This window comes from Aricia agestis, chromosome 13, assembly GCF_905147365.1.
Source record: "Aricia agestis chromosome 13, ilAriAges1.1, whole genome shotgun sequence".
NCBI classification, from domain to species: Eukaryota; Metazoa; Arthropoda; class Insecta; order Lepidoptera; family Lycaenidae; genus Aricia; species Aricia agestis.
Genome location: NC_056418.1, coordinates 7,295,954 through 7,321,933, shown reverse-complemented (window position 1 = coordinate 7,321,933; position 25,980 = coordinate 7,295,954). Strand labels below are relative to the sequence as shown.

Below are 25,980 nucleotides of genomic sequence, written 5' to 3'. Positions count from 1 at the left end.
CAAAAGTTACTCGTGCAAAAAGTACTTTGAAGTAAATGGTCGCCTGTTTTTTTGGAATTAATGGACATGTGGCTACAGTGCCATTAGAGAATCGTAAAACGGTTAATTCTAAATGGTATACGACCATTTGTTTACCAGAAGTCTTTGAAGAAATAAGAAAGGACAACCGACAACGCAGAATTATATTACATCACGACAATGCTAGCTGTCACACCTCAGCTGAAACAACTCAGTTTTTGGAGGGTCAAAAGATCGAATTGACTGGTCATCCGCCGTACAGCCCTGATTTGGCACCTAACGATTTCTTTTTATTTCCATACGCGAAGAACAAATTACGTGGTCAACGTTTTTCGAGCCGCGAAGAGGCTGTTTATGCGTTCAAAATGCACGTTTTGGAGATACCTCAATCAGAATGGAAAAAGTGCTATGAAAATTGGTTCCAGCGTATGCAAAAGTGTGTCGATCATCGCGGCGAATATTTTGAAAAGCAAACATATTAAATGATATATGTTTGTTTCTTTTTTTAATTCCGGATACATAAATAGCAGCCCTCGTATGAGCCTTTGAGAGAATAAAAAGGTTTTTGTAGTAATGGTGGGAAAAAAATGAGATGACTAGCAATGGTCAATTTAGCGATTTAATAATCTTCTGTATATGGCTTTTGGAATTCAAACGATCTCTTGATATTAATATGATTTATGATTAAGTAAAATGATATTATAATGAATCATCAATAATTAAACGCGGCGCAAATGTAACAAAACCCATTTAGTGACGCAAAAGATCACCTTATGTCTGTTTAGTGCGTCAATAATTGAGGCGTGTGTAAATAACACGATAAGAGGTAACGGGTCACACAGCTTACACGCTTAATTACTGTAAGGGTCGGTTCACATTGGTACGCGGCGAGGCAGCATGCATTTAGTTCCCGAACCGTTGGTAGGCAACATGTACAAATTCTGAAAGTACTTGATTTTAAATTTATTCAGAAATAAAACAATTTTATTATTTTTATTTTTTTTAATGATCAATCAGGAAGGAATTTATAATAAATTTTCATCAATTTCTAAGTTTCAATAGATCCTGCCGTATCCAGGTTTGATAGTAACTAATATTTAGGATCACAAATGGTAGAGATTTTCAATTTTTGTCTCCCCAGGAGAAAATACCAGTTACTTTATTGTTTTCGGTTACTAATGAACCAGTCAAAACTGAAGTTTTCCTTCCAATGCTACTACAACAAAAGAAGATGCCTGTTCCAATTTTGTATGGCTCATTTAAAAATGCATGGCCTCGTCTTGTCTCTACAAACTTAAACGATCGCTTACCTTCGACATAGTGTGTTCAAACACTAATTAATAACAATACATATATTATTGTTCTGTAGTATCGCTGTTTTCCTGGTAGTTACAATGCAAATTTCTTTAAATAAAATCTTATAACGCGATCATAAAACAAGTAGAGTTCCTTTCATGATTCTAGCTCTACTCGTAGCGACGTTGCGAGATTTTAGGATTTTCGACACTACGAGTATGTCATTGTTGCTGCGTTCCTGGTTATCTCTATAATAGGACTACTATCTCTATAATATTATAATTCCACTAGCTGTCCCGGCAAACGTTGTTTTGCCATATAAAGTATTTCGCCGTATATCATGGACCATGGCAACATCCATCGCTATCCCGTCTCACAATCAATGGTCGCCGTCAGTCTCGAGTTGTAATAATTTACTATTATTTATTCAACAAATGCACTTATCAATATAAAAAGTGGCCAGTAGCCGATCCTCAGACCTACTGAATATGCATAGGTATAAAATTTGGTAAAAATCAGTAAAGCCGTTTCGGAGGAGTACGGTAACTAACATTGTGACACGATGCTCGTGCTGATAAGCCTTCATAATTGATAACCATAATTATTGAGTGTGAAACGCTCAATATGCAGACCAAATGAGCCGTTATTATTTGATAATTGATATAACAAAATTTATCGCGAATTTGTCTTATCGCTACAAAACATTTGCTGCATCGAAATACCACACTATGGAAAAGCCAACAAAACGAAATGTACACCAAGGCGCTTTAGCTGGTTGTTATACTCTGGTCGGTCAATCAATTTTAGTTCCCCGATTATATTGATCACAATGAATGCTCGTGCTGATAAGCCTGCATAATTGATAACCATAACTATTGAGTGTGTAAACGCTCAATATGCACACCAAATGATCCGTTATTACGGGATAATTGATGTAACAATACTTTGTTATCGCGAATTTGCCATATCGTTACAAAACATTCGCTGTATCGATATACCACTAACCACACTATGAAAAACCAATAAATTCACGAAATGTACACCAAGGCGCTTTAGACTTTAGACATAGTAAAAGGAGGGGAAGTAAGTTATCTTCATACAAAGGCACCGCGCGCGGCTTGTATGTGTGCGCCATAGTATCAGTGCGTCACCACGTACCGCACACAACAAATCTCGACGGTACCCACGAAGCTAAACTGGCCGAGATTTTGTTGTCTGCCGTACGTGGCGACGCATTGATACTATGGCGCACACATACAAGCCGCGCGCGGTGCCTTTGTATGAAGATAACTTACTTCCCCTCCTTTTACTATGCTTTAGATGGTTGTCTATCTCTGGTCGGTGAACCATTTTTAGTTTCCCCGAATACGTGATAGTAATCGGAGACATATTTGAACGGTCAATATACAGGGTGTAACAAAACTAAGTAATAATACTTCATGTAATATGTATGTGTCCCGTATATAGAGTTCACTGGAAGAGCAATTTTTGTATGTGCAAGCGCGCGAACGTAATGGTTTTTTCCATTGTAAAAAAGTTACACTTTTAGCGCTGCTATATTCACAGCGAACTCTGTTTCCCGGCTTATACACCTATAATTGTCACTCAGTTGTGTTACACCCTGTATTATCATGTAACATATTGTATTTCGATGTTCAGCAGTTAATCACCTAGTTTAGTTAACAATGTGGTATGTGGTCATCAATAAATAGTCCATCTGCATCCATCCAACCAGAGCTGGACGTTAATTAAGAACGTAAGCGGCCGAGTCTCTTGAAATAAACACTACGGCATCGTTTATTGTAGTTTTCGTATTCGTTTTCCGTAGCCAAATGGCAAAAACCGGAACCCTTATAGATTGGTCATGTCTGTCTGTCTGTCTGTCTGTCTGGCCGTCCGAGATCTAGCCAGTAGTTTTTTTATACGTCATAAATCGAAATCTTAATTTAACTTTCATTAAATCAACTTAAATATGAAAATAAATCAATAACCTCTTAATTTCATAAAAATAAACCCTTCATGGGCGAGTCCAACTCGCACTTGGCCGGTTTTTTTAAATTTAATGGCTAAAAACCGTCAACCATCAACGATTTCGATGTTTTCATCGAAAATACAGCATAGAGTTTAAATACAAGTAAGGCTTCTATGAAACAGAATAACCATTCGAAAGTCGAAACCCCAAAATCAGTTGGATGTTTCTTTGACTTTCATGGGAATACACCCAATGTGTTTGACATTTCCTGACAATACTATTTTGTATAGGTCTACCAGGATCTGCTGGCAAATTTTGATGTCAGATTTTCAAAAAATATCCTTTATCATTGGATAAATTTTTATATTTTCATGTTTCACACAGAATCAGCCGCTATAAGGAATAAATTATAAACAAAAAACTTTTTGGAAAAAAGCTTTTATTTAAATAGAAGAAAAAAAAGAACAAAATAAATCTCTCCTTAAAAATTTTAACTATTAAGCTATAATCCTCAATATATTATACAATTTGCATGATAATAAAAGCTTGTCGCGTGATTTGTAAATAAACTAGTACCAATTTATATTATACTTATATATAACTATATTTTTTATTTTTTTATTTAAGGCGTAAATAAACTAGTACCAATTTATATTATACTTATCTTAATATATATATTTCTTGTGTGCGTGTGTATGTGACTGAACTCCTCCTAAACGACTGGACCAATTTTGATGAATTTTTTTGTGTGTGTTCGTGGAGATTCGAGAATGGTTTAGATTTACAGTTTGGTCTACTGGAAAATGTTTTTTCAATTAATTTCTTATTTATAAGGAGTTGTTGATTTTGGAATGTTTTACATTAGATCCGGCGGACGGCGCTATCATCGCATTCAATATTATTCTATTTCAATTTTAGTTTGTCCTGACAGATGGTACTACGATTAATTTGAAAAAAATTTTGTTATTCAATTCATGTGCTGATTAAAATATTAAATAAATAACACATAGGCTACAATTTTAACCGACTTTCAAAATGGGGGAGGTGTTATGTTCGTTTTCTTATATTCAACGATTACTCCGCCGTTTGTTAACCGATTTTCAAAATTTTTCTTTTGGTATATAGGGTATCATCCCAATTTGGTATTATATTCAGAAAAGTGGTGATCTGATGAAGGATCCATAAGTAATCGAGGGAACTCCTCAAAACTTATAGGGAAACATATGGTGACTTCGGTTTCGTGAGAAGTATTCTAAGCATATGCTACCAACAAGTAAGATTTTGCACCGAGATATACCTGGTATACCGTGGTTCGGAAGGTGCTGAGAGAATCCCTGATTCTTTATAGATACAAGTTTGGGAGTTTCGGCGTTGTTTTAAGAACAGAAAGCATATGCTACTATGCAAATTACATTCTTCATCATCATCATCATCATCATCACTACCATATTATACCATTTCATAGTCTTTTAGATCGAGACTCGAGTTTGTCAAGCGATAATTAAAAAAAATCTATATCTACCTAATATTATAAACCTGAAGAGTATGTTTGCTTGAACGCGTCAATCTCAGAAACTACAGGTCCGATTTAAAAACTTATCTCAGTGTTAGATAGATCATTTATCGAGTAAGACTCATCATTTATCGAGAAGGTTATATTATATTATTACTCTAAGACTAATACGACAGAAGAAACTCAGGAAAATGTGGGAAAAACGGGGGAAATATTTTTTATGGGAAAATGTACCTACGGATTCTGTAAAATTTCTAATTTACGCGGGCGAAGCCGCGCGGGACATCTAGTATATAACTATATTTGTTAAGTCTCGCGACAAGCTTTTATTATCATGCAAATTGTATAATATATTTAGGATTATAACTTAATAGTTAAAATTTTTAAGGAGAAATTTATTTTGTTCTTTTTAGACTATTTAAATAAAAGCTTTTTTTCAAAAAGTTTTTTGTTTTTAATTTATTTTTTGTTTTTTAGTTATCTCTGGCTAGATTTTTGCATAACTAAAAAGTTAAATTTCATTTAACAAAAGGGACCGGATTCAACCGGGCATTTTATGAAACCCGGCTGTCAGTCACGTCACGTGACGTCACGTAAAGTCACGTCACGTCACGTCACGTCACGACACGAAACGTCACGTCGCGTTACGTCACGACAAGACGCGACACGTCACGTCACGACAAGACGCGACACGTCACGTCACGACAAGACACGACATGACACGCACGGCACGACACGACACGATACGACTTGAATATTATTTTTCAATTTACTGTCAATGAGCCCTTTTAATATTGCAGAAGTACTTTAAAATAACTATTCCCCTATCTCGGCTAAGCTGCCATATTGGATATAGAATGCCATTACATTCGTTTCCGAGTTACTCTCAGTAAGTCCTTTCATTTAATACCCATATTGCAGAAGTGCATTAAAAATAACTATTCCTGTATCTTGGATGAGCCGCCATATTGGATGTAGAATGGCGTTACATTCGTTTTCGAGTTACTTACAATGAGCCCTTTCATTTGATACCCATATTGCAGAATAGAAGTGCATTAAAAATAACTATTCCCCTATCTTGGATGCGCCGCCATATTGGATGTAGAATGACATTACATTAGTTTTCGAGTTACTCTCAAAAAGCCCTTTCATTTAATATCCATATTGTAGGACTGCATAGAAAATAATTATTTTGCCATCTTGGATTTAGAGTGATGTCACATACAATATCGTGCATGGTCATCCAAACTAAACGCGTATGCAAAATTTCAGCTCAATCGGTTATATATATCTACCTTAAAATTGAGTTCCAAAATTCCACCGTAACATACATACTTACATACATACAGAGCAAGTTAAATAAAAGCTTTTAAAAAAGGATCAAAATGCTTTATTCCAATTACCCTGGTATTGCTAGAGTCAATTTCTTTTCTCACTTTTTGCCATCAGATTCTGGTAGACTTATTTATAAACCTGCATCGAAACCTTATCAAAGTTGTATTAATGTTGCATTGATATTTGATGGCAATTAATAAGAATCTGGGTATTACATTCTGGACACTTGAATTTTCAATGTGATCGTAGAGTCCCACGTCACAAAATGTATAGTTATAGAAATCAACGGAATTTTAAACGCTTTTTTGGTTTATTAGCAACCGACATACGTAATTAAAAATAGTTAAAACTTTCAAGGAAATGTAAGAAATGTGAGTTGCGTCATACTGATTTGCACATTTCAATAACAATTGTTTCAATGTTACGTACCTACGTCACTATTAATAATTACATTTATTATTTTTATGACTCATTTTGTCGTTTGTCATTATTTGTCATTATTTTAATTATTTTATGCGCTCGCGTCACTCGCTGCAGCCTGTACATTATACACATTTTGCCTCTTTTTCTGCCGCACTCAGAGTAACCTTCAACTGCATGAAGAGTTTGACAGATAATATTATAATGGGTCTTATGTCAATGTCTTCATTTCATTACAATTAAGTAATTAATATTCGTCTCTGAGTGCGACACTAACTCTATGCTTACGCTAATTCTTTTTGAATCCTGGAGAAATTGTCAGGCACATTCTGTCCAAACACAAACGACGTTAAACATGGCCTATAATCTTATATCATTAAACGAGCAATTCATTATATAATATAAATATAAATATAAATATATATATATATATATATATATATATATATATATATATATATATATATATATATATATATATATATATATATATATATATATATATATATATATATATATATATATATATATATATATATATATATATATATATATATATATATATATATATATATATATATATATATATATAATATATATATATTAATATGCCATATTAATATATATATACATACATTAATATGGCCTTCTAAATATTCGCAATCGCTTTTATTAATCCAATTTGGTCCATTGGAACCGTATCCATTCGATAAATCCCTTAAAGTTTAAACAAAGCAAAGCCTTATTTACTCGCAGCCGTATGGGGCTTGAGAAGTGTCGTGCAATCAATATCAGCTTTTTTCAATCTCGCTAAACGTTTAAACGTCCTCCGCGAGTAGATTGAAGATTTTAAACGAGTTTTTACAGTTGATGGGAATTGCTTTCTTCCAGCGCTCGGCGTCGGCGTATCACTTATCTATCTTAGTGATTCCTCACTGGGTAAAGAATATAAATGACTGTCTCCGTGGCTCGAGCTCGAGTGGTCCGATTATACCACCAATACCACTCTTTGTACAGAATTGTTGTTGTTATTGTGTTCGCGTTGGTTTGATTGAGGTGCATTTTTTGTTTGAATTTAACCGTGTATGTGCTCATATCTGGATTTATTGGTTCGTAGACTTAAATAATTTTATTTATTTATGAATTAGTGTTGTAGACGTGTATACTGTGCTTTCTCACTTCGACAAGAAATCACCTGCAGTCAACACAGTATACTTTTCAACTTATTTCAATTCAAAGAATTGAAAGCGACTGACAGTTCTATTTACTGTTGTCGACAAAGTTTATCCTTTACGGAGAAACTGTTAATTTTCAGTCTCAATATAAGTTTTATTGCAATCCAATAGCGTCGATCTGTTAATGGTTATCTCGTAAAACGAGCGGGGGAATGTCATAGAGGTAGAGTTAACAAAGTATATAGTCTGCCAAAAAAGAGAAGAAATTAAAAGTGGCAACATCGTTGTGCCTTCCTTTTTTTTCTTAGATTGATTTGAAAGGGATGACACTACGATGTTGCCACTTTTTAATTTCTTCACTTTTTTGACAGACTATTAGGTACTTACCTTAAATGCGAGGCCATACTGCTCCATTACGTTGCGTCGTTTGGACCATAGACTTAATATATATAGACCACCTGACAAGCCGAAAATGCGTGACCATTTTCGATCTGTCAATGTGTGCGTGTGCTAGTGATGTATATTTTACTATCGATAGTATAGTCCGTTCGAGTTATTTTACATGAGTTTCTATAAGAAATAAATAATATGCAACTTTGACAGATTTGTATTTCAAATTAGGTATCATAAATTTTAATTGGCAAAAAAGGTGACGATTGAAAATTAGATACACATTTTCTTTTGGAATGATTTTTCAATCGTCGGATATGTTATGACATGAGGTTCTTATAGGGGTAAATAATATACACATAACACATTATAATGTTACATTATTACTCAGGTAAAATCTATCTGGTAAATCAGCCCTTACATTGAAAGTAAACGTTGAAAGTAAACAACACACATAGTATATTATATTTCATTCTTAAATTAAATACATAATTATCATAAAATATCATAATATTTTTTATTACAATTATTTTTAATCGACTTCCAAACAGGAGGAGTCTAGACGTTCGGCTGTGGATATATTTTTTATGTATGTTCAACGATTACTCCGCCGTTTATGAACCGATTTTCAAAATTTTTCTTTTGTTGTACATTGTATTGTTCCGAGTAGGTATCATGTTCACAAAAGTGGTGGTCTGGTGATGAAAACCATGAGAAATCGAGGTGACTCCTTGATATTCAAATGGGAACATATGGTCCCAGAAAACGTTCAAAATCTTTCGATTAGTAACCTTCTTGGGATTCCAACCAACACGCCCAATTAATTTCAGCCATTTTCCTCTTATTAGAGGATCTTGAGGGAATCTGTAAAACAAATGATTATGATATATAAATATAAACCTTCCTCTAGTTTTAGAGTCACTCTTTATTATAGTAGTTAAATTATATTAGCTATATTATACTTTACTATATTATATTAGTTAAAATAAGATAATATGTCCTTTTTAGTCCGGCCGCACATTATCCGAATTTCTGATCACAAAAATTCGGACGCCCCGCCCCGCTCATACATTTTGACACGTCAGAAATTCTTTTAGTATGATGGGTCTACAACCAAATGTATGAACAGAGTGCGTTCCGCCGGGCGTCCGAATTTTTCTGATCAGAAATTTCGGATAATGTGCGGCGGGGCTTAAGGTGATAAATATAAAGGTAAATGATTTTTATTTTAGTTTTATGTTATTGTAAAATATCGATAAGCATATCGATAAATTTGATTCAAGCGCTAGTGCTTATGTGCGTATGTGTAAAAAATTTTGATGAAAAATTTTTCTTCAAAATTTGTGTAATATAAGAACAATAGTACCTTTAGTTACGCAAAGTATGAAAGTAAAAGGGAGGATTCACAATATTTTGTTTGAAATAGAGAACTAAAGACAGAATACAGCAATAAACACATCGTAGCAATTAGGACATGAAGATTTATTTTAATATAATTACCTGTGAAATGTATATTTTTCAGGAATATTCTTATGATTTACACTGCCAACACTTAAAGCACAAGTCACCATTTTTAAATATAATAATATTTATTAAAAATAACAAACAAATTGAACAATATATTGGAAATGCTGAAAGGGCATAAAAACGACTGAAGACTTTTGACGACCTGTCAAATAAAAGTGGTTACAATTTTCATTAGACTGCCTCTCTCTTTTCATCTTGTTATAATTCCATAAAGGATTTTCTTCTCTCTCGCACTCTTTGTTGGTCTTTAGCATTAAAGGTTTATGGTTTGGACAGAATCGCACTGTATGCTCCGTTGTGGTGACGCACGTCAACACTTTATATGACGGTGACAGCGCAACGCGTCGTTTACTTTATCTCCTGTCCATCGTTGAAACACCGCGTCCGACGACGCAACGCACTAATGTGGCATAATTTCATTAATTAATGTGCATTTAAAACGACAAAGCGACTCTGCGGTGATGCGAAGCAACTGGATATGTGTAAAATTCCCATTAAGGCCTAAAACGCCCAGGCCTTTTTATTTTTTATAAAGATATATAGATAAACGCCCATTTTGCCCAGTATTCCCGGGTGTTTACCCATCTATAACCGCAGTCCGCAAGTCGCAACGCACTAGAGCTAAGTGGCTTCGGCGTAAAGTCGTATATTCCTTGCACGTTAGTGTACGCCGGAGTCAATTAGAGCAGACGATGTCGAGAGTCCAGACTGCACATTCGTTAAGTTTCAGAGAAACTTATTTATCTAAGAAACGTTGGCGCTGCTTTAGAGCTCTCGAAAAGTATTAAAGAAGTTTGTTTGTTGCAGGATTATTCAAAAGAATGCGTAGCACATGTACAGAAATATTTAATGAAACACGAAGTGCCACCTAACTTGTTTGAGGTAAGATAAGTCGCATGCTAGTTTAGAGTTACGGGTACTTGGATAATTTGCATTCTTTAATTTAGGGTCTATACAGACGGACCGCATTTCAACTGCAATCCAACCGCAAATTGCAGTTTGAATGCAGTTGACACGACTGCAATGGAACTGCAAACCAAACGCGCAGTACAAACAACGCGTGCACTCACTCTAACATTGTTTTTGCTACTGATTCCATGCGCGGGAGAGCGGAGCGTGCGGGCGGGTGGGATGGTGCAGTTTGGATGCAGTCGGTATGCAGTTCACACGACTGCACGCCAACTGCAACTGAACTGCAATCCGACTGCGCGTTTGATTTGCAGTTCTATTGCAGTCGTGTCAACTACATTCAAACTGCACTTGAACTGCAAGTTGGATTGCAGTTGAAATGCGGTCTGTCTGTATAGACCGTTAGACAGCATATTCTTCTGTATATGATTTGACATACGGCAATTATAAGCGATATGGCATTTGCGAGTCCTTATGAAATCCACCAATGCAAATTAACTATGTACCTATATTTAGCTTAGACAAGTAGGTACTAAAGTTTAAAGAATTACTTATCTCATAACTTTAGTAGTTAGTACTTTATCAAAAGAGAGTCTTCAATAAAAACTATCGTAGATGGAATAAGATCTGCCTATGAGTATGAGTGTATGAGTTATGAAACTGAAGATTCGATATACTGTGGAGGTGAAGAAGTTGCAGCGAAAATTAACCAAACCATTAAGAACTTGTATATATACTTTACATCATAGTACACTGTAAAACTCTGGAACGAACTGTCACCAGCAGTATTTCCGGACCTATACGACCTGCAAACCTTCAAGAAAAGAGCGTATTCCCTCTTAAAAGGCCGGCAACGCACCTGCAGCTCTTCTAATGTTGCGAGTGTTCTTGGGCGACGGTAGTTGCTTACCATCAGGTGACCCGTTTGCTCGTTTGCCCCCTTATTTAATAAAAAAAAAAACAAATGTACTATGATTTAAGTGATTTTTGTGACTTCGTGTATTTTATAAATCTATTATAAGAACGATTCTATCTATAATGACCGGTTTACATTATTCCAATCCAACGCTTTTTTTTGCAAAATTGCATTCCATTATAGCTTTGTCCACACTGTCCCTTATTTTGTTCATCGAGGGCATGCGTTATAGCGCAGTCAACATCGCACGTGAGGCATGCCGCGACGCTATGATACTTTTCTTTCCAACGCGGGTGGATTTTGATGCATTCAATTATTATTGAATATGTGTATGTCAAACGAAAGTTGAATAAAAAGATGATGACGAAAATTGAAGATGAAATTACATAGTGTGGACATCTATTGTAATTTGTATTTCAGTGCCCGTTTACTTTATTCCAATAGTAACCCTGCGCTGGATTGAATCACTAGACTGGAATAATGTAAACCCGCTATAAATACTTGCCGCAGTATATATTTTCAAAATTAAATGACATTGTTATGTTTTAGCCTTATATTGAAGAAATATTTCAACACTTAAGAGGCGAACCCTTCAAGAACTTCTTAGAAAGGTAAGAATTTGTTAATAATACCATTTGATGGTAATAAAATGTAATTAAGTGCTTTAATAATGAGTTACTTACACGTACAAGGAGGTACACGGTTTTAGATAGTAGATACGTCATAATGTTGGTACTTAAACGAAATTCGTAAGTCACGTGTTCCTGTAGACAGCTGCGTTATCGTAACGATATTGAATAGTACATGTCAAATTGATGGCCGTCTGTATTCTTAGAGAGATTCAATATATTTGACCTAAGGCTCAATTTATACCGGCCCGGAATGGAATGGAAGCGACTTTTTGCAACGAAACTGCATATAGCACAATGAACTCTATAATCAACCTACGAATAATAAAAGCTAAGGAAAAGTAACTCCGTCAAAAAACATGCTCCACAATACTTGTCAAAAAAGTGTACCTTAGGTACCCATTTCAATACATTGGAATATTTAGGTGACCTTGAGCGGTACTAGGTTGACGTTACATGACAGATCAAAAGGAACCAAATTTAAAACGGTAATAGTATGGGAGTTACGATTCCTTAGTTTTTATTATTCGTAGATATCAACAGTATAGCTCACAGATTAAATACGAGGCAAAAAGTTGGCCGCGCGTCTTCCGCGGAATTCTCCAGTGTCAATTTCCTCGCATGAAGCGAAATGGATGCTTCTACTCCGTTCCATTCCGCATCGGTGTAAATTGAGCCTAATCCTTTTTTCTTGTCACACATCATTATATATTTTTTTTCTTTCAGTGATAAATACACGAGGTTTTGTCAGTGGAAGAATCTAGAACTTAATATTCAATTGACGATGAACGACTTCAGCGTTCACCGGATCATCGGACGAGGCGGCTTCGGAGAGGTAAGTCAAGAGTACACTAGTACTACACTTGGTGTAACAAAACTAAGTGATAATACTTAGGGTGTGTTCCTTGTAGAGAATTCACTGTGAAAGTAGCAGCGCTCAAAGACCAACTTTTTTTCAAGGCAAGCGCCCCAGCGTACGTCGTCATAAAAAAAAATTAAGTTAGCGATCCTTCGGTTCAATATAAGCAGTTAATAAATGAAATGCACCGCTTTTGTTATCTGAGCGTCGAAGATGAAAACATTAATATTCTAAAATGAATCGACGATGTCTTTATTTAACGTTTGACAGACTTATTCGACTTCCAAAGTTAAATAATGTTAAGGTAGCGAGCAATTTGAAAGGAGAAGTTATGAAGTTTTAAAATGAGGACAAGGAAAATAAGGAAAGTAGATCATACATTGTTATAGTCGTTACATAAAGGGTTTTGTAATGTATAATGAAATGAGTCTTCTGGACTAGGATGCGTCGTTGTGCTGGGTTTTATGACTCGCCTTTCCTGTAAAAAACTTGTCATTCCGGTTGGAGAATAATAATTACTATCGGAACAATGATATGAATGCGAAAATATGTTTGTCTGCCTATTTTCCTTATCTTTTCATTCTTTAACCGCTAAAACGATTTTGGTTTAAAACATTTTGAGTCCAAGGAACGGAGAGACGACGGTTTTTATTTCGCTCGATAAACAAATTTTAGCGTAACACTGCGAGCAACATCTAGTGCAGGAATAAACGAAATGACTTCGCAATTTACTGAAGGCAAATTCTTTTAAACGTAAACTATTTAAGTAGCTAGTGAACTACAACCCTCGGTAAGTCTATCTAATGTGATGGCGTCGTAAACAGTCTCTGGCGTCGTGAATTTCAGTCATAACTCCAAGTCGTTTCCCGGCGGTTTGTCTGTCGCGGCTGGGACTAATATTGTATGACGGATATCACAAAAGTTTCAGCGTCACACTGTCTCTGTAGGTAGTGAGACAGTGTGTAGTTGCAATTTGTATGATAAAGGTGATTTGCTTGAACGTGACCTTGAAATGGCTGTAAGAGTCTCCAAACTGGAGAACATATAGAAGATTTTTAGAGTATAGCTCGCATTTAAGTTAAGGGCAAAGGGTTGAATTTTTAAAGTCCTTTCTTGATGAATGCCAACATCATAAACGAACCTTAATGTTTCTAGCTATAATAACTAAGCCTGTGTGTACGTCTTTCATTAAATCAGCTTTGCCTTTGCCTATAAAATAAATGTAGGTCCAGGGTACACCTAAACCCTCTATCCTTGTCTACGGATTAGGAAATACGAGCTCGAAGCTTAGCCTTATAAATTCGCGTCGTCTCACCAGTTACCATGAATTGAAAAGAGACAAACACAGATAAAAAAGACAAGTACAAAGAAGAGAGACAGCAAAAAATTGCGACATGACGACTTTATAACGAACACGAGATGATCTGTAATGGAAACTGAAAATAAAAATAAAAGCTGCCCTTTGATGAGGTGAAACTTTGTGACCCTCGGTAGGGAAATGTTTGAAGTTCAACAAAAAGGGCCATTGAAATGAGCCCTCCGACTGGGTCATCGAGTGATTAATTCTGTTGTTTCATGTGCCCGACTTTTCCTTAAATAAAAAGCCCGCTCAGGTAAATGAAGTGACGTAGATTGGCCCCTCAGAGTTTTTTCTATAGAGCGTTATATTAGCTACGTATTGTGTGTCTTTTGGTAGGTTTCTATTGGGCATTGATAGTATCGAATAAGGTTAATAGAAGGACTGGAAATAGTTTCTAATTTCCAGTACGCTTTTTCCGGATCCCGGCTAGAATCCGGTCGAAGGAAGTTCGTTGCTTAACTTCACACATGCACGAAAATATTAGTTCGTGTAAACGAGGTACCATATTTAACATGGCACAAAAAGTTAGCGTCAGCATAACATTTGTAAAATTTGCAAATGCGACGCGAGTATTTAATACTCTACAAATAATCATTATTATGGGTAGAGCAATATCACATTTAAATGTCTGTCCAGGTGTACGGGTGTCGGAAGGCGGACACTGGCAAGATGTACGCGATGAAGTGCCTGGACAAGAAACGGATCAAGATGAAGCAGGGCGAGACGCTGGCCCTCAACGAGCGCATAATGCTCTCTCTAGTCAGTACTGGGGTAAGTCACTGTTCTCTATTGTAAAGATTTCTTACTTATTTTTATGTAAGGTCCCAAAGTACGCGATTCTATTCGGATTCGGAAACTTTATCGCGCGACATTCAATAAATGCTCGCCGCACTAGGCATTGACCAGATGCAGTGATTGCACGGTAAAGTTTTCGAATCCAAATCGAATGGAAATTGTGAATCGTGCTAAAGGAGTTCCATAAGATAGGTTAGTCCATAGCGTAGCATGCTGGGCCGACCCCCACGCATGACACAAATAATTGTAAGTTTAGGTACATAATATGTACCTTGATGTAGACTGTAGTCGTTGACTTAAAACAAAGTGCCTTCGTAAGTGACAAATGTATCTGTGTAGTGTACTACTAGTTCCTTTTAGATTTCTAATCCGATCCGCACTATGGATTGTGTTGAAGTTGTGGAGGAAGTGGTCTCCTAAAGTTGGACTCTTTGGAAAGTCAGTCTTATTTCACTCGTGGTTGTGGCTGAAATGCTCTATTTGCTAAAAGCATGTTTGAAATTATATTTTATGATTTTATTTACCTTTTTGCTATAAACTTTTAATACTTTATCTCAGGCATTATAAATCTTATTGCTTTCTATAAAACTTCTAAAGTTCTTAAAAGAACGCAATACACGATATTCCATAATCGTAAAATACTTTTTCAATTTAATACCAAAAAATAAATTGATAATTTTTTTTTCGGGATGATACGGGCTGAATTTTTGAAAAGAGAAAGGTAGGTTTCTATGTATCTAAAGTATAATCTGTCGACCTCTGTGGCTCAATGGTTGAGTGTGTGGTAGCTCAAGCCGGAGGTCGCGGGTTCGAATCCCGCCGACGGAACAAAAAGTTTTCGTTGTTCCCGGGTCTGGATGTGTATTAAATATGTGTATGATATAATAAAAATCTTAAATATAATATGTATACTATACAAGTATTAAATATATTTCCGTTGTCTGGTACCTGTTACACAAGTCCTTCAGGTACTTAGCACGGGGCCAGACTGACGTGGTGTGAAGCGTCCATAGATATTATTATTATTATATATTTTTTTAAATTACATAATAACAGCCAAACCATATTGCAACTAGATAACAAAAAGAAACGCACATACTGCATGTAACCTAATCAATAATATAGTAACACATAATACAAGACATTTAATTTTTTTAAAGGTGTTATAATAATTAAGGCAATTCCGCGTCGTACGTAAATTTCGCTCCTATTTTCGAGTATTTTTCGTGTTGACACGGTTATTAATAGGAAGTCCATAATTACGAAGGCGCTTGCTGGGGGAGACGACCTCAAATGAAATTACTTTGACATCCAGACCAATCTATATGATGATGCACCAGCGTACCATAGGGGAACGCCGAACGGGTACTACAGATTATTGGCACAATGTATGCAGTAGCGTAACATCATAACATAGATGTGATTTTGTAATCAAATTCGTAATGCTGCTTTGTCAACCCTGTTTATAGGCTTATTAGTTATTGACCTATAAACAGGGTTGACAAAAAAGATTTTTCGTTACTTAAAGTATGAAATGTGTATGATATGGGTACAAAAACACACCATAAGGCCGCGTAACTTCGGCATGCTGTGTTTCGACACTTGGACAACTTGTTTGCTTATCCAGTGCACCTTAAACCCTTTAAAACCTTTATTATTGCCCTACTGCAATAAAAAAATCACCATTCAGCAACAATAATATTACGTCGCCACGTGTATTATAGAAAAATATTTCGCGCGGAATGCAGAAACAGTAATTGAAATAGGCGCGTTTGTAAATCAGTATGTCGGTTATCATTCGTCGCCCACTTTGTGTTGGCTTGTATTGAGCGAATATGATTGACATGTACAGGATGTTGGCAATAAATCTATACTTTTATCGCGTTTTAGAAAGTAAGGCCCTCCTTCAGGTTGAGTCACAGGAAGTTTCCAAAAGAACTTTTCAGTTGTCGCGTTTTCGTGAGTAGTTCTCCTCGTCCAGATTGGGTGGGTAATGATGGAAAACTATGATTGCGTGTCTATAGCGTACACAATTGATGTTAACCATGGGCATCATGGATGAATATTCCTATCTGTTTATTCGTCATCGCTTGTATTGGTCCATCGGATGTAGAGATACCGCATTATAAGGTGTTAAAGTAAAACTTGTTCTATTTCTGGTCTTGTGAAATGACCGCTTGTATATAAAAACGCTTTTAGACTTTGTGTTGTTTGCTCTCTTCACAAAAACGACGTTTAAAAATTTACCTTCAGAAACCTAAGGAAGTCTTGCTTTTAGTGCCACTATCTATAACCTGCCTTACGGGTAAAATGTAACTGAACAACTAAAAATAAAACTACTTTTCCGCCACGAGCTTTTTGTCGTAGTTTTTTCAGTGCATAAATTTATGTCTCCATTCCAGAAACTCCATTGTGGCTCCCGGGCTTTCTCGTGTCTATGGGCGATATTTGAAATTCAAATGTTGCGGCCGTTAATCCAAACCATTTGCTGACGATAGAGAATATTTTTAAGTTAAATATAGATCTCGTCCTCAAGGAATCCTTTTTCCGTTCCGCATTAGACCGTCCCCGTCCTCATTGTGGAAACCGTCCTCGTCTGCCGTAGAGCGAGGCCACACTGCTCTCAGGCGTTGCGGTGCGTTGCCAGTCCGACGATTTTCCATACATTTTCGGAAAAACCAGCAATGGCACAATTACGATTTAGAACGATAATAATAGATGATTAGAGGGTGAACTGTATTGTGTTGACATGCATCGTCGCAAAGAAGCTATGTTATACGGTATACCAAAAAGTCGCAAGGGTACCAAAAAGTTTTCTGTGTTTGGCACTTCCTTTTTGCGGCCGATGGTATCCAGTGGATTATTTAGTATTCCTGCGTTTAAGGTATAAAGAGTATAAATCCCTATATAAAACGGATCTATGTAACATGCTATGCAGTATTCCGACGACGCAACGACGTCACCGCAACGCAACGCAGCTTTGTGGCCTCGATCTTACTGGGAGCCGGCGAATTAAGTCGATTTGAACTGCTTTCAGTTCAAATCGACTTTATTTATAGATTTTCACTTGGATTTACTGTCAGCAAAAAACACATCTGCAGGAGTGGATAGCAATCAAAAGTGTACTGCAGTCTGTAGTCCATCAAAAAAAGGATTTTTCAGATTATTAACGTAAATTGGGTAGAGTCTGTCTGTACTTTACACTCCAGAGCAATGCGGTATTGAAACTAGTATCTAAGCATAATCATGACAACTTCCAAGTTGGTCTCGACTCTCGAACTTTTCTGTCTACGGTACTTTATAGTTACGAAGGTTGATTAGGTACGAATCTTCAAGTTTTTGCCAGATAAAACTTAATCGAGATTTACATCAATAGACGTGCTACGTTTCTTTTCTATCTTCTTCATTTTTTATTTTCAACAAAACTGTAGAAACTTCACACCATGCTATCTATATATTAATACGTGAGAGAAAAACTTTGTAACCCTTTTTACGAAAAATGGGGAAACGTAGGTGCATGAAATTTCGCACAGTTATAGTTTATATGGTGATTGGTGAAGGAGTGCATCGAGCTAATATTATTTTAAAATTATGCTTTTATCATATATATTTTTAACAAATAAAACGTTACGCACACTACGACACTACTACTAGGAAAAATGACAGATTGTTGAGTGACAAGCCTATACATACGAATTATACTCTTTTATTTATGGTTGAAGTCTGTTGACAGCAAGTTGACAAATTGAAAATGGATTATTGTTTTTTTTTTTTAATTTTAGATACTATTAGACAATGCTTAAACGGCCAGTCTGAGATCAGCTGAGTCCCAGAGACAAGAATTGAAAAAAACTATGATGAAGTCAATATTTTTTACAAAATATAGGTAGCAGTCCTAATGTAGTTGCAAGTAGGTCGTCCATAAATTGCATTAAAAATGTATATAGGAAATAATTTTATCGCGCGGGAACCGCATAGTTTCGGGATTCAAAGTATCGTATGTCCTTTGACCGTCCGCCATCATACACCGCTACCCCGTCTACACAATGGCGATAGCTGGTAGACGGTAGTCATGGGCCAGCATGGACCATTGTGAAGAGGCACTTGATCATTCAATTGTGGAAAAAGTGACCCTCCCCGCTACATCCCATCATAATGTGCACATATAGTGTGAGTCATTTAAATTCTTATTTTTTCCTGAAAATCAGCACCTGACGCTGATGGGACGGCCTATTTTGTTTTATCTTTTCATTCGCTGGCCATGTTATCAAAAAAACCGCAACAAAGATTTCGCAATCAACAGTACCCTAGTGGTGAGAACTGCAGACAAAAGAAAGTGGAATAGGTTTTTTTTTCCAGAAATAACTTTAGCCTCATCCCTTTGTTCTGAAAATGCAATCAACATAGTACACACCACGCGATACGAGCATTACGTAAACCAAATGTTTCATGTACCCTGTCACTGCCTATTATACAGGGTGTAACAAAACTAAGACGTGATAATACTTTAGGGTGTGTATGTGCTCCTTTTAGAGAGTAGTGGAGTAGAGTAGTGGATGGTCGTGTCATTATCGTGTGTCTGACATTGGCAATGGCCTTTAGTGGGCCAGCGCCATGGACTATTGTGGACCTTTAGTTGTGATCTGTCGGTTGGGTTTGACAACGCAATCAAGTTACGTAGGTCTGCCAATCTATTTCTTCGATGGTACATAATATGGAATTTGATCTAAGGCAGGTGCCAGATTATTACTTGCCGTTGAGTCAAATCTCATACATTTTTTATTTTTATCTTCGCTGTTGGAAATTATTGAATGCAAGTTGTCTAAGTGCCAAGCTTGTATAGCGGCCCCAACAAGCGGACCCCAATTTTTCATTCCACACTTTCAAATGTGTTAAGGTCTCGAGATCCCTTTGTTGATGACATTTTCCCTTCCTTTATCCTTGATGTATACACAATGTTTATTTTTATACGCGCCTTAATGACGACTCGCGAAAAATATTCAATGTATCTTGTGTTTAGTGTGTATCTTGTATTTATGCAAATATATCTAGACTTCGTCGTTTATAGGTCAAGGCATTTTGACTAAAACTACAATTAATACATACAGAATGTAACAAAACAAAGGCTTCTCTCTTAGGCTGGCCGCATACATACATTTTCCGTATGCGATTTCCTAACTCGAATTTCGATTTGGAATTCCGCGCAAACGTTCGTTTTTCTGCACTCGTGAACGCGTTTTCTTGCGCTCTAAACGTTAGTCTTGTGAGCTGTACGGAAATCGTCCCGTTCGGAGAAAAGTGAACTTGTGCGTCTGTTAATGTATTTTCTACTGATTCCATGCATTCGGATTTCCGAATATATACGGAAAACGAATTAGGAAATCGAAAACGTGTGTATGCGGCCAGCCTTAGGATAAATAATCAAGCTTTCTTTGTGTGGCCCAGGGAAATATTGTATGTGTAAGTATCATAAATATGATTACAGATAGTACCTTACTTTTCGCTAAGTCTTCCAAAGCTGAGCTGAAGCGCGTACAGCGAACACGCGTAACGAAATCCCCTTGATATATGTTATCTGTATAATATAGGAGGCTGTTTATAGCGCACCTGTATCGTAAACAAAGTACTTCGCCTCGGTAGGTTGATGTACTTTATCGTTATCCTATATTCGATTTTTTTTTGCTTGAAATGCTAGAGAGATACTCCTTGTGTAGAACAAAGGCTCTGTAGAGAAATATTTAAGTACTGTTTGAAAACTGTGTAAAATGATCAGACAGTCTACAGCAGTATTACTTTGGTATTACTTTTGAATTTCGCATAAATATTAAATAAACATGATCTCTATTAATTTATATAAACAAAACTGTGTTTTTTGTCTAAAAGTAATATTAAAGTAATACTGATATAAAAGATCATGGTAGAGGGGCAGGATGTTACAGTTATACCAATGTATCAGCACTTTATCCGTTTGAACTTTGAACGTGCAAAATTTTGTATGAAAGGCGACGCCTTGATAATTTGGCTGTAGCGATATCGATTTTTCTCAGCAATGACTAAAGCTAAGAAATTAAAGTTCATTGTCAGTATTCATCATGTCTTTGTCTTTGAATTACCCATAGCATAACACGATTGGTCAACTTTTATAACACAGAATAATTAATCAAAAAGCCCTCTGTAAAAAAAGGGATTCCTATTTTGCCAACAGAGGAGAGTGATTTAAGCTTCCAAAATTTGTACATAGATTGGTTCAAGCATACACTTTAATTTGCCCATAGCTTTTATGGTTTTTAAATTACGCGACAAAAACCATTTTGTCGCTTATAGCTTATAGTATATTAGGACAAAAACCTTTTTTTAATAATATCTAATAATATTTTTTACTTTAACGCGGCGTCACCTTAAGCTGTAAAACTAAAAACAACAACACATAAAAGTAAATCAATAGTTGTAGTATACAATAATTATTTATATAGCTTCATACCAAAACAATATTATTTTACAGTTTCTAAATTACCTCTTAAGTTTTACTGTATTCGAATTCCATTATTGAACACTTATAGCATCTTGATGATTTAGCTACATTCCATTAATGTTGCATTTAAATAGAAGAATATTATTGACAACTGATTAAGAATCATTATATTTCAAAAGGCATCATGACCTTTTATACAAACAATCTTAACCAATTTGGTAAAAAGAAAAATTATATAAACAAAAATAATTATAATCGCCAATTTTCTATCACATGATACAACTCTTTTGCTCTCTCAACAAAACATCACGTTCGTTTTGGACCTGTTTATCCCAGCTCGCAACTTTTAATATTTATTTCCGTTGTTTTCCAATACCTTTACCTCTAGTCTATATGAAACAGACTCATTGTTATCCTTTTTAGTCCGATTCTCATACTTCGAAGTTCGAATGCTTTTCGAATACGAATTGGTATTAATAGTCAGGTAAGCACTGGGTATACTACTCGTAAAACTGAGCAAAGCTCTGTCACCCATCTACGCATAATAGGCATGATGACTATTTTTTTATTGGTAATTGAAAGACCTTTCAAAAATAGAAACATCGGTGAAAGAATGACTCTGATAGTTTAAAAATTCACCAAGATAATTATTATGCCAATTCGAACATCTCATAAATTATTTTTAACAAAAAATTTAAACTGACTTCCAAGGTAAAAACAATAATAACATCCATATTATATGAACTAATAAGTATTAAATAATTTTTCCTATCTAATAGTGCCTTTTTCCGAATTCGGCTAAAAATCAACTGTTTCTGTACTCAATCTTCATCATTTTGAAGTCGGTACCAGATATAGCTGAATCTTCAGTCTGCCAGAATATTTGAAACTTTTGGAACTGGCACCGACTTCAAAATTATGTTGCTTTAAAATAAAGTTGCTTTAAATAACTTATTAAGTTATCGAATGGTATACAAATATTAAAAATTTAATTAAAAAAATGACTTGAAGATCCAACTTTGAAGGCGCATAACAAAAAAAATACAAATGCTATCAAACTGAAATTTTAGAAACACTTATTTACCCTTATTTCTTTATTTTATTAACAAAATTCGCTAATCTTTGAGCTTGTCGTCATCCCTATTGAAGACGACAGACGTAGACGTGTATGAAGTAGTACCTTACAATTAGATTTTTTTATAATTTGCAAATGGAGGCTTACGGACCGGAAAAATTATTTGTAATCAAAAAATGTTTATCCTATGTATAGACAGATAATAGTAGCCAGATTATGACGTTAAGTTACAAGGTTTATTCAAGGAAAAAATTTGTAATTGCCCTTATGTTATAAAACATTAGTTATCTATTTCAATCACTTACGTCTTCAATTGTATTTAAGATTTTAAGCCTTCCTAATTATATCAATAACGCAAAAGATAGAGATCCCCGAAAATATATCCGCTGCTCTGCGGACTGCGGTTATGAAAATTCCTCCAAGCTTTGTGTTTGCTTTTGTATAAACAACTGAAAGCGTGCGGCTAAACTTGAAACTTACGAATATAGTTCGACCCAAATTACGTTACTCGTAATATGAATTAATAAAACAATATTATTATGTGACCTACTTGATCGCTCTAACGGTTTTCGTACTTATACGTTGATGGTATTGATATTTTACATCATGAGCTAGAAAAATTTCGACGATGAAAATTATGTATCTGAACTTATGACAGTTATGACTTATGACATATTACGTAGGTTACATGATCAGTTTTTCATCAATCTTATCCATCAATCTGATTGACGGAATACTGATGGTTATAAAAAGTACATATTATTAAAAATTATCAGTCCATCAATCCGTGGGTTAGACGTTCAGTTTTCCGTCAATCTTTACCAGATTGATGGATCAGATTGATGAAAAACTGATCGTGTAACCTACGTCATAGAGTAACATTGTAGTTTTGTAAACATTAACGAAAACAACAAAATATAATAATTTAAGGGTCCCAATTTTTATAAATTACGAATCGGACTTTCGGCTCATGCATATTCAATATGAAAATTATAAAACATAATATTCTCATCAGGCCCTGTACCACAGAATATAATATATTAGTAGTACCAACCCGTACACGTAGCATGGCCACCAAAGAAAGACGTGTTACTATCTACAAAAGAACAGAGGTTATTTCACATTTTTTCTGTGGCCATGCTAAGCTTGCAGGAGGGGTATAGGAAATGTGCGCTACTGCGAACTGATGTCGCTTATCCGGCACTTTTACTTAAGAGGATACATCAGGGTCTAGAGAAATGAAAAAAAGTACGTGTAATATCTATAGCTGTCTCCCTTACCTCAAGCCTATACCGCAGAACGCGATAGAGACAACTGCAGAAAATCAACGCTTCGTTGTCCCCTGATTCATTTTCCAAAACTTAACCAATTTAAGTACTTTTTGCATTAAATATTAAAAAAAGGCTTGAGCTGTGCTCCTATGTTTTATTTTTTTCCGTATAATCTAGCCAAATCTGTTTTCTGGATCACAGCGGAAAATCTGGCCATCTTTTTGAGTTTTTGAACGTTCATATCTTATTTAATAATGCAAAAAAAAAAAAAAACATACGGACATTGTATTAGTGGCCGTAGATATTCAGGAAAAAAAATATAACTCTACTAGCATTATCCAGAGAGGAAACAGGGGACAACGTTTGTATGGAAAAAAGGGCGGTGTGGACTCCTCTTAATTATTAACTTGACATGGGCTGCTAATAGTTACTGCACGTTTCCTATAAAAATCTTCGGTAACATAAAATAGTTTTATCTCGAAAAAAGAGATTGCAATGGCTTCCATAATACCGGTACTATCAGTTATTAGGTCCTTTGTCCAAGTGCGGGGTAATCGTTTGCCTTGCGAGTTCATTAGTTGCTTCTTTAATAAAAGCCTTTTGACTTCTCTAGTAAATCTAGTAAATCTAGTAAAGGATAATAATAATGAGATAGTGCTTTTTGCTGATGACACTTCACTTATTTTTAAAGTGAAGCGACAACAGTCGAACTACGACGAGGTAAACAGTGCTCTCTCAAAAATAGTACATTGGTTTAATGTTAATAACTTACTTTTAAATTCTAGTAAAACTAAATGTATAAAGTTTACTTTGCCCAATGTTAGGCAAGTCCAAACCAATGTGCTATTAAATGATGAGAAGATGAATTTGGTAGATAACACTGTATTCCTAGGTATTACACTTGATAGTAAATTACAGTGGGGTCCTCACATTGCTAATCTAGCAGGTAGGCTCAGTTCTGCAGCATATGCAGTCAGAAAAATTAGAGAAATTTCTGACGAAGACACGGCACGATTAGTATATTTTAGTTATTTTCATAGTAGGATGTCATATGGAATCCTTTTATGAGGAAACGCTGCCGACATTAATACAATATTTGTGCTGCAGAAGCGAGCCATACGTTCTATTTATAAAATGTCTGCTTTAGAATCTCTGAGAGATAAATTTAAAGAAATTGGTATTCTAACTGTTGCTTCTCAATACATTTTGGATAATGTAATATATGTTAGAAAAAATATAAATAAATTTAAAGTTAAAAGTGACATTCACTGTAGAAATACTAGAAATAAGCACAAACTGGACATGCCAGTGATCAGACTTAGTAAAGTCAGTAAATCTTTTAAAGGTCAATGTATACGCCTTTACAATAAAATCCCAGAAAACGTTCAAAATCTTTCCATTAATAAATTTAAAAAAGTAGTCAAAGAGCGTTTGTGTGCCAAAGCTTATTATAAGGTCAATGATTTCATAGAAGATGGCACATCTTGGGAGTAGGATGGCTTCTTGCAAGGCTACTTCTACATTATTATATTATGACTTACAATTATGTATGTTGACATTGTATATAATATTAAGTTACAAAATTTGTTTTAAAAGAAAATGTAAACTTTATTTTAAAAGAATAATTTTTCTCTTCCTTTTTTGGTAAAAAGTGGAACCCGTGCGAGTTTCTTACGCCGGTTCTTCTCGCCGGGGTAGTTCCCGAACCGGTGGTAGGCATCAGGTAGACATTCTGAAAAAATTTGATTCAAATTTACTCAGAAATAAAACATTTTTTATTTAAAAACATTTTTTATTTTATTTATTTATTCTAGATGTGTATTTTATCTTTTTTTGATGATTTGTTTACTGTATATCCAGATATTTTTTATTGCATCGAAACTGCTTTAATCTGCGGGTTTTGATGGTTTTACTTTAGATGGTTGTAGTGCTATACATAACTATTGATAGCTCCAAAACCATCAGAACTGACTTATTGGGATTCTAGGTATTGGATTGGATTGGATAAATTTACTAAGAGGATATTTTAACATCTTGCTAACTAACTG

At 35.3% G+C, this 25,980-nt stretch overlaps 1 protein-coding gene across 1 annotated transcript in view; it reads left to right on the top strand.

Moving 5' to 3' along the window:
* Positions 1–25,980, top strand: part of LOC121733371 (G protein-coupled receptor kinase 1) — an 89,477-nt gene that overhangs the window by 25,642 nt on the left and 37,855 nt on the right. The window contains exons 5-8 of the mRNA XM_042123595.1: positions 10,454–10,528; positions 12,021–12,082; positions 12,827–12,935; positions 14,956–15,090. Of these exons, the coding sequence (XP_041979529.1) occupies positions 10,454–10,528; positions 12,021–12,082; positions 12,827–12,935; positions 14,956–15,090 (381 nt within the window). The remainder of the gene's footprint in view (positions 1–10,453; positions 10,529–12,020; positions 12,083–12,826; positions 12,936–14,955; positions 15,091–25,980) is intronic.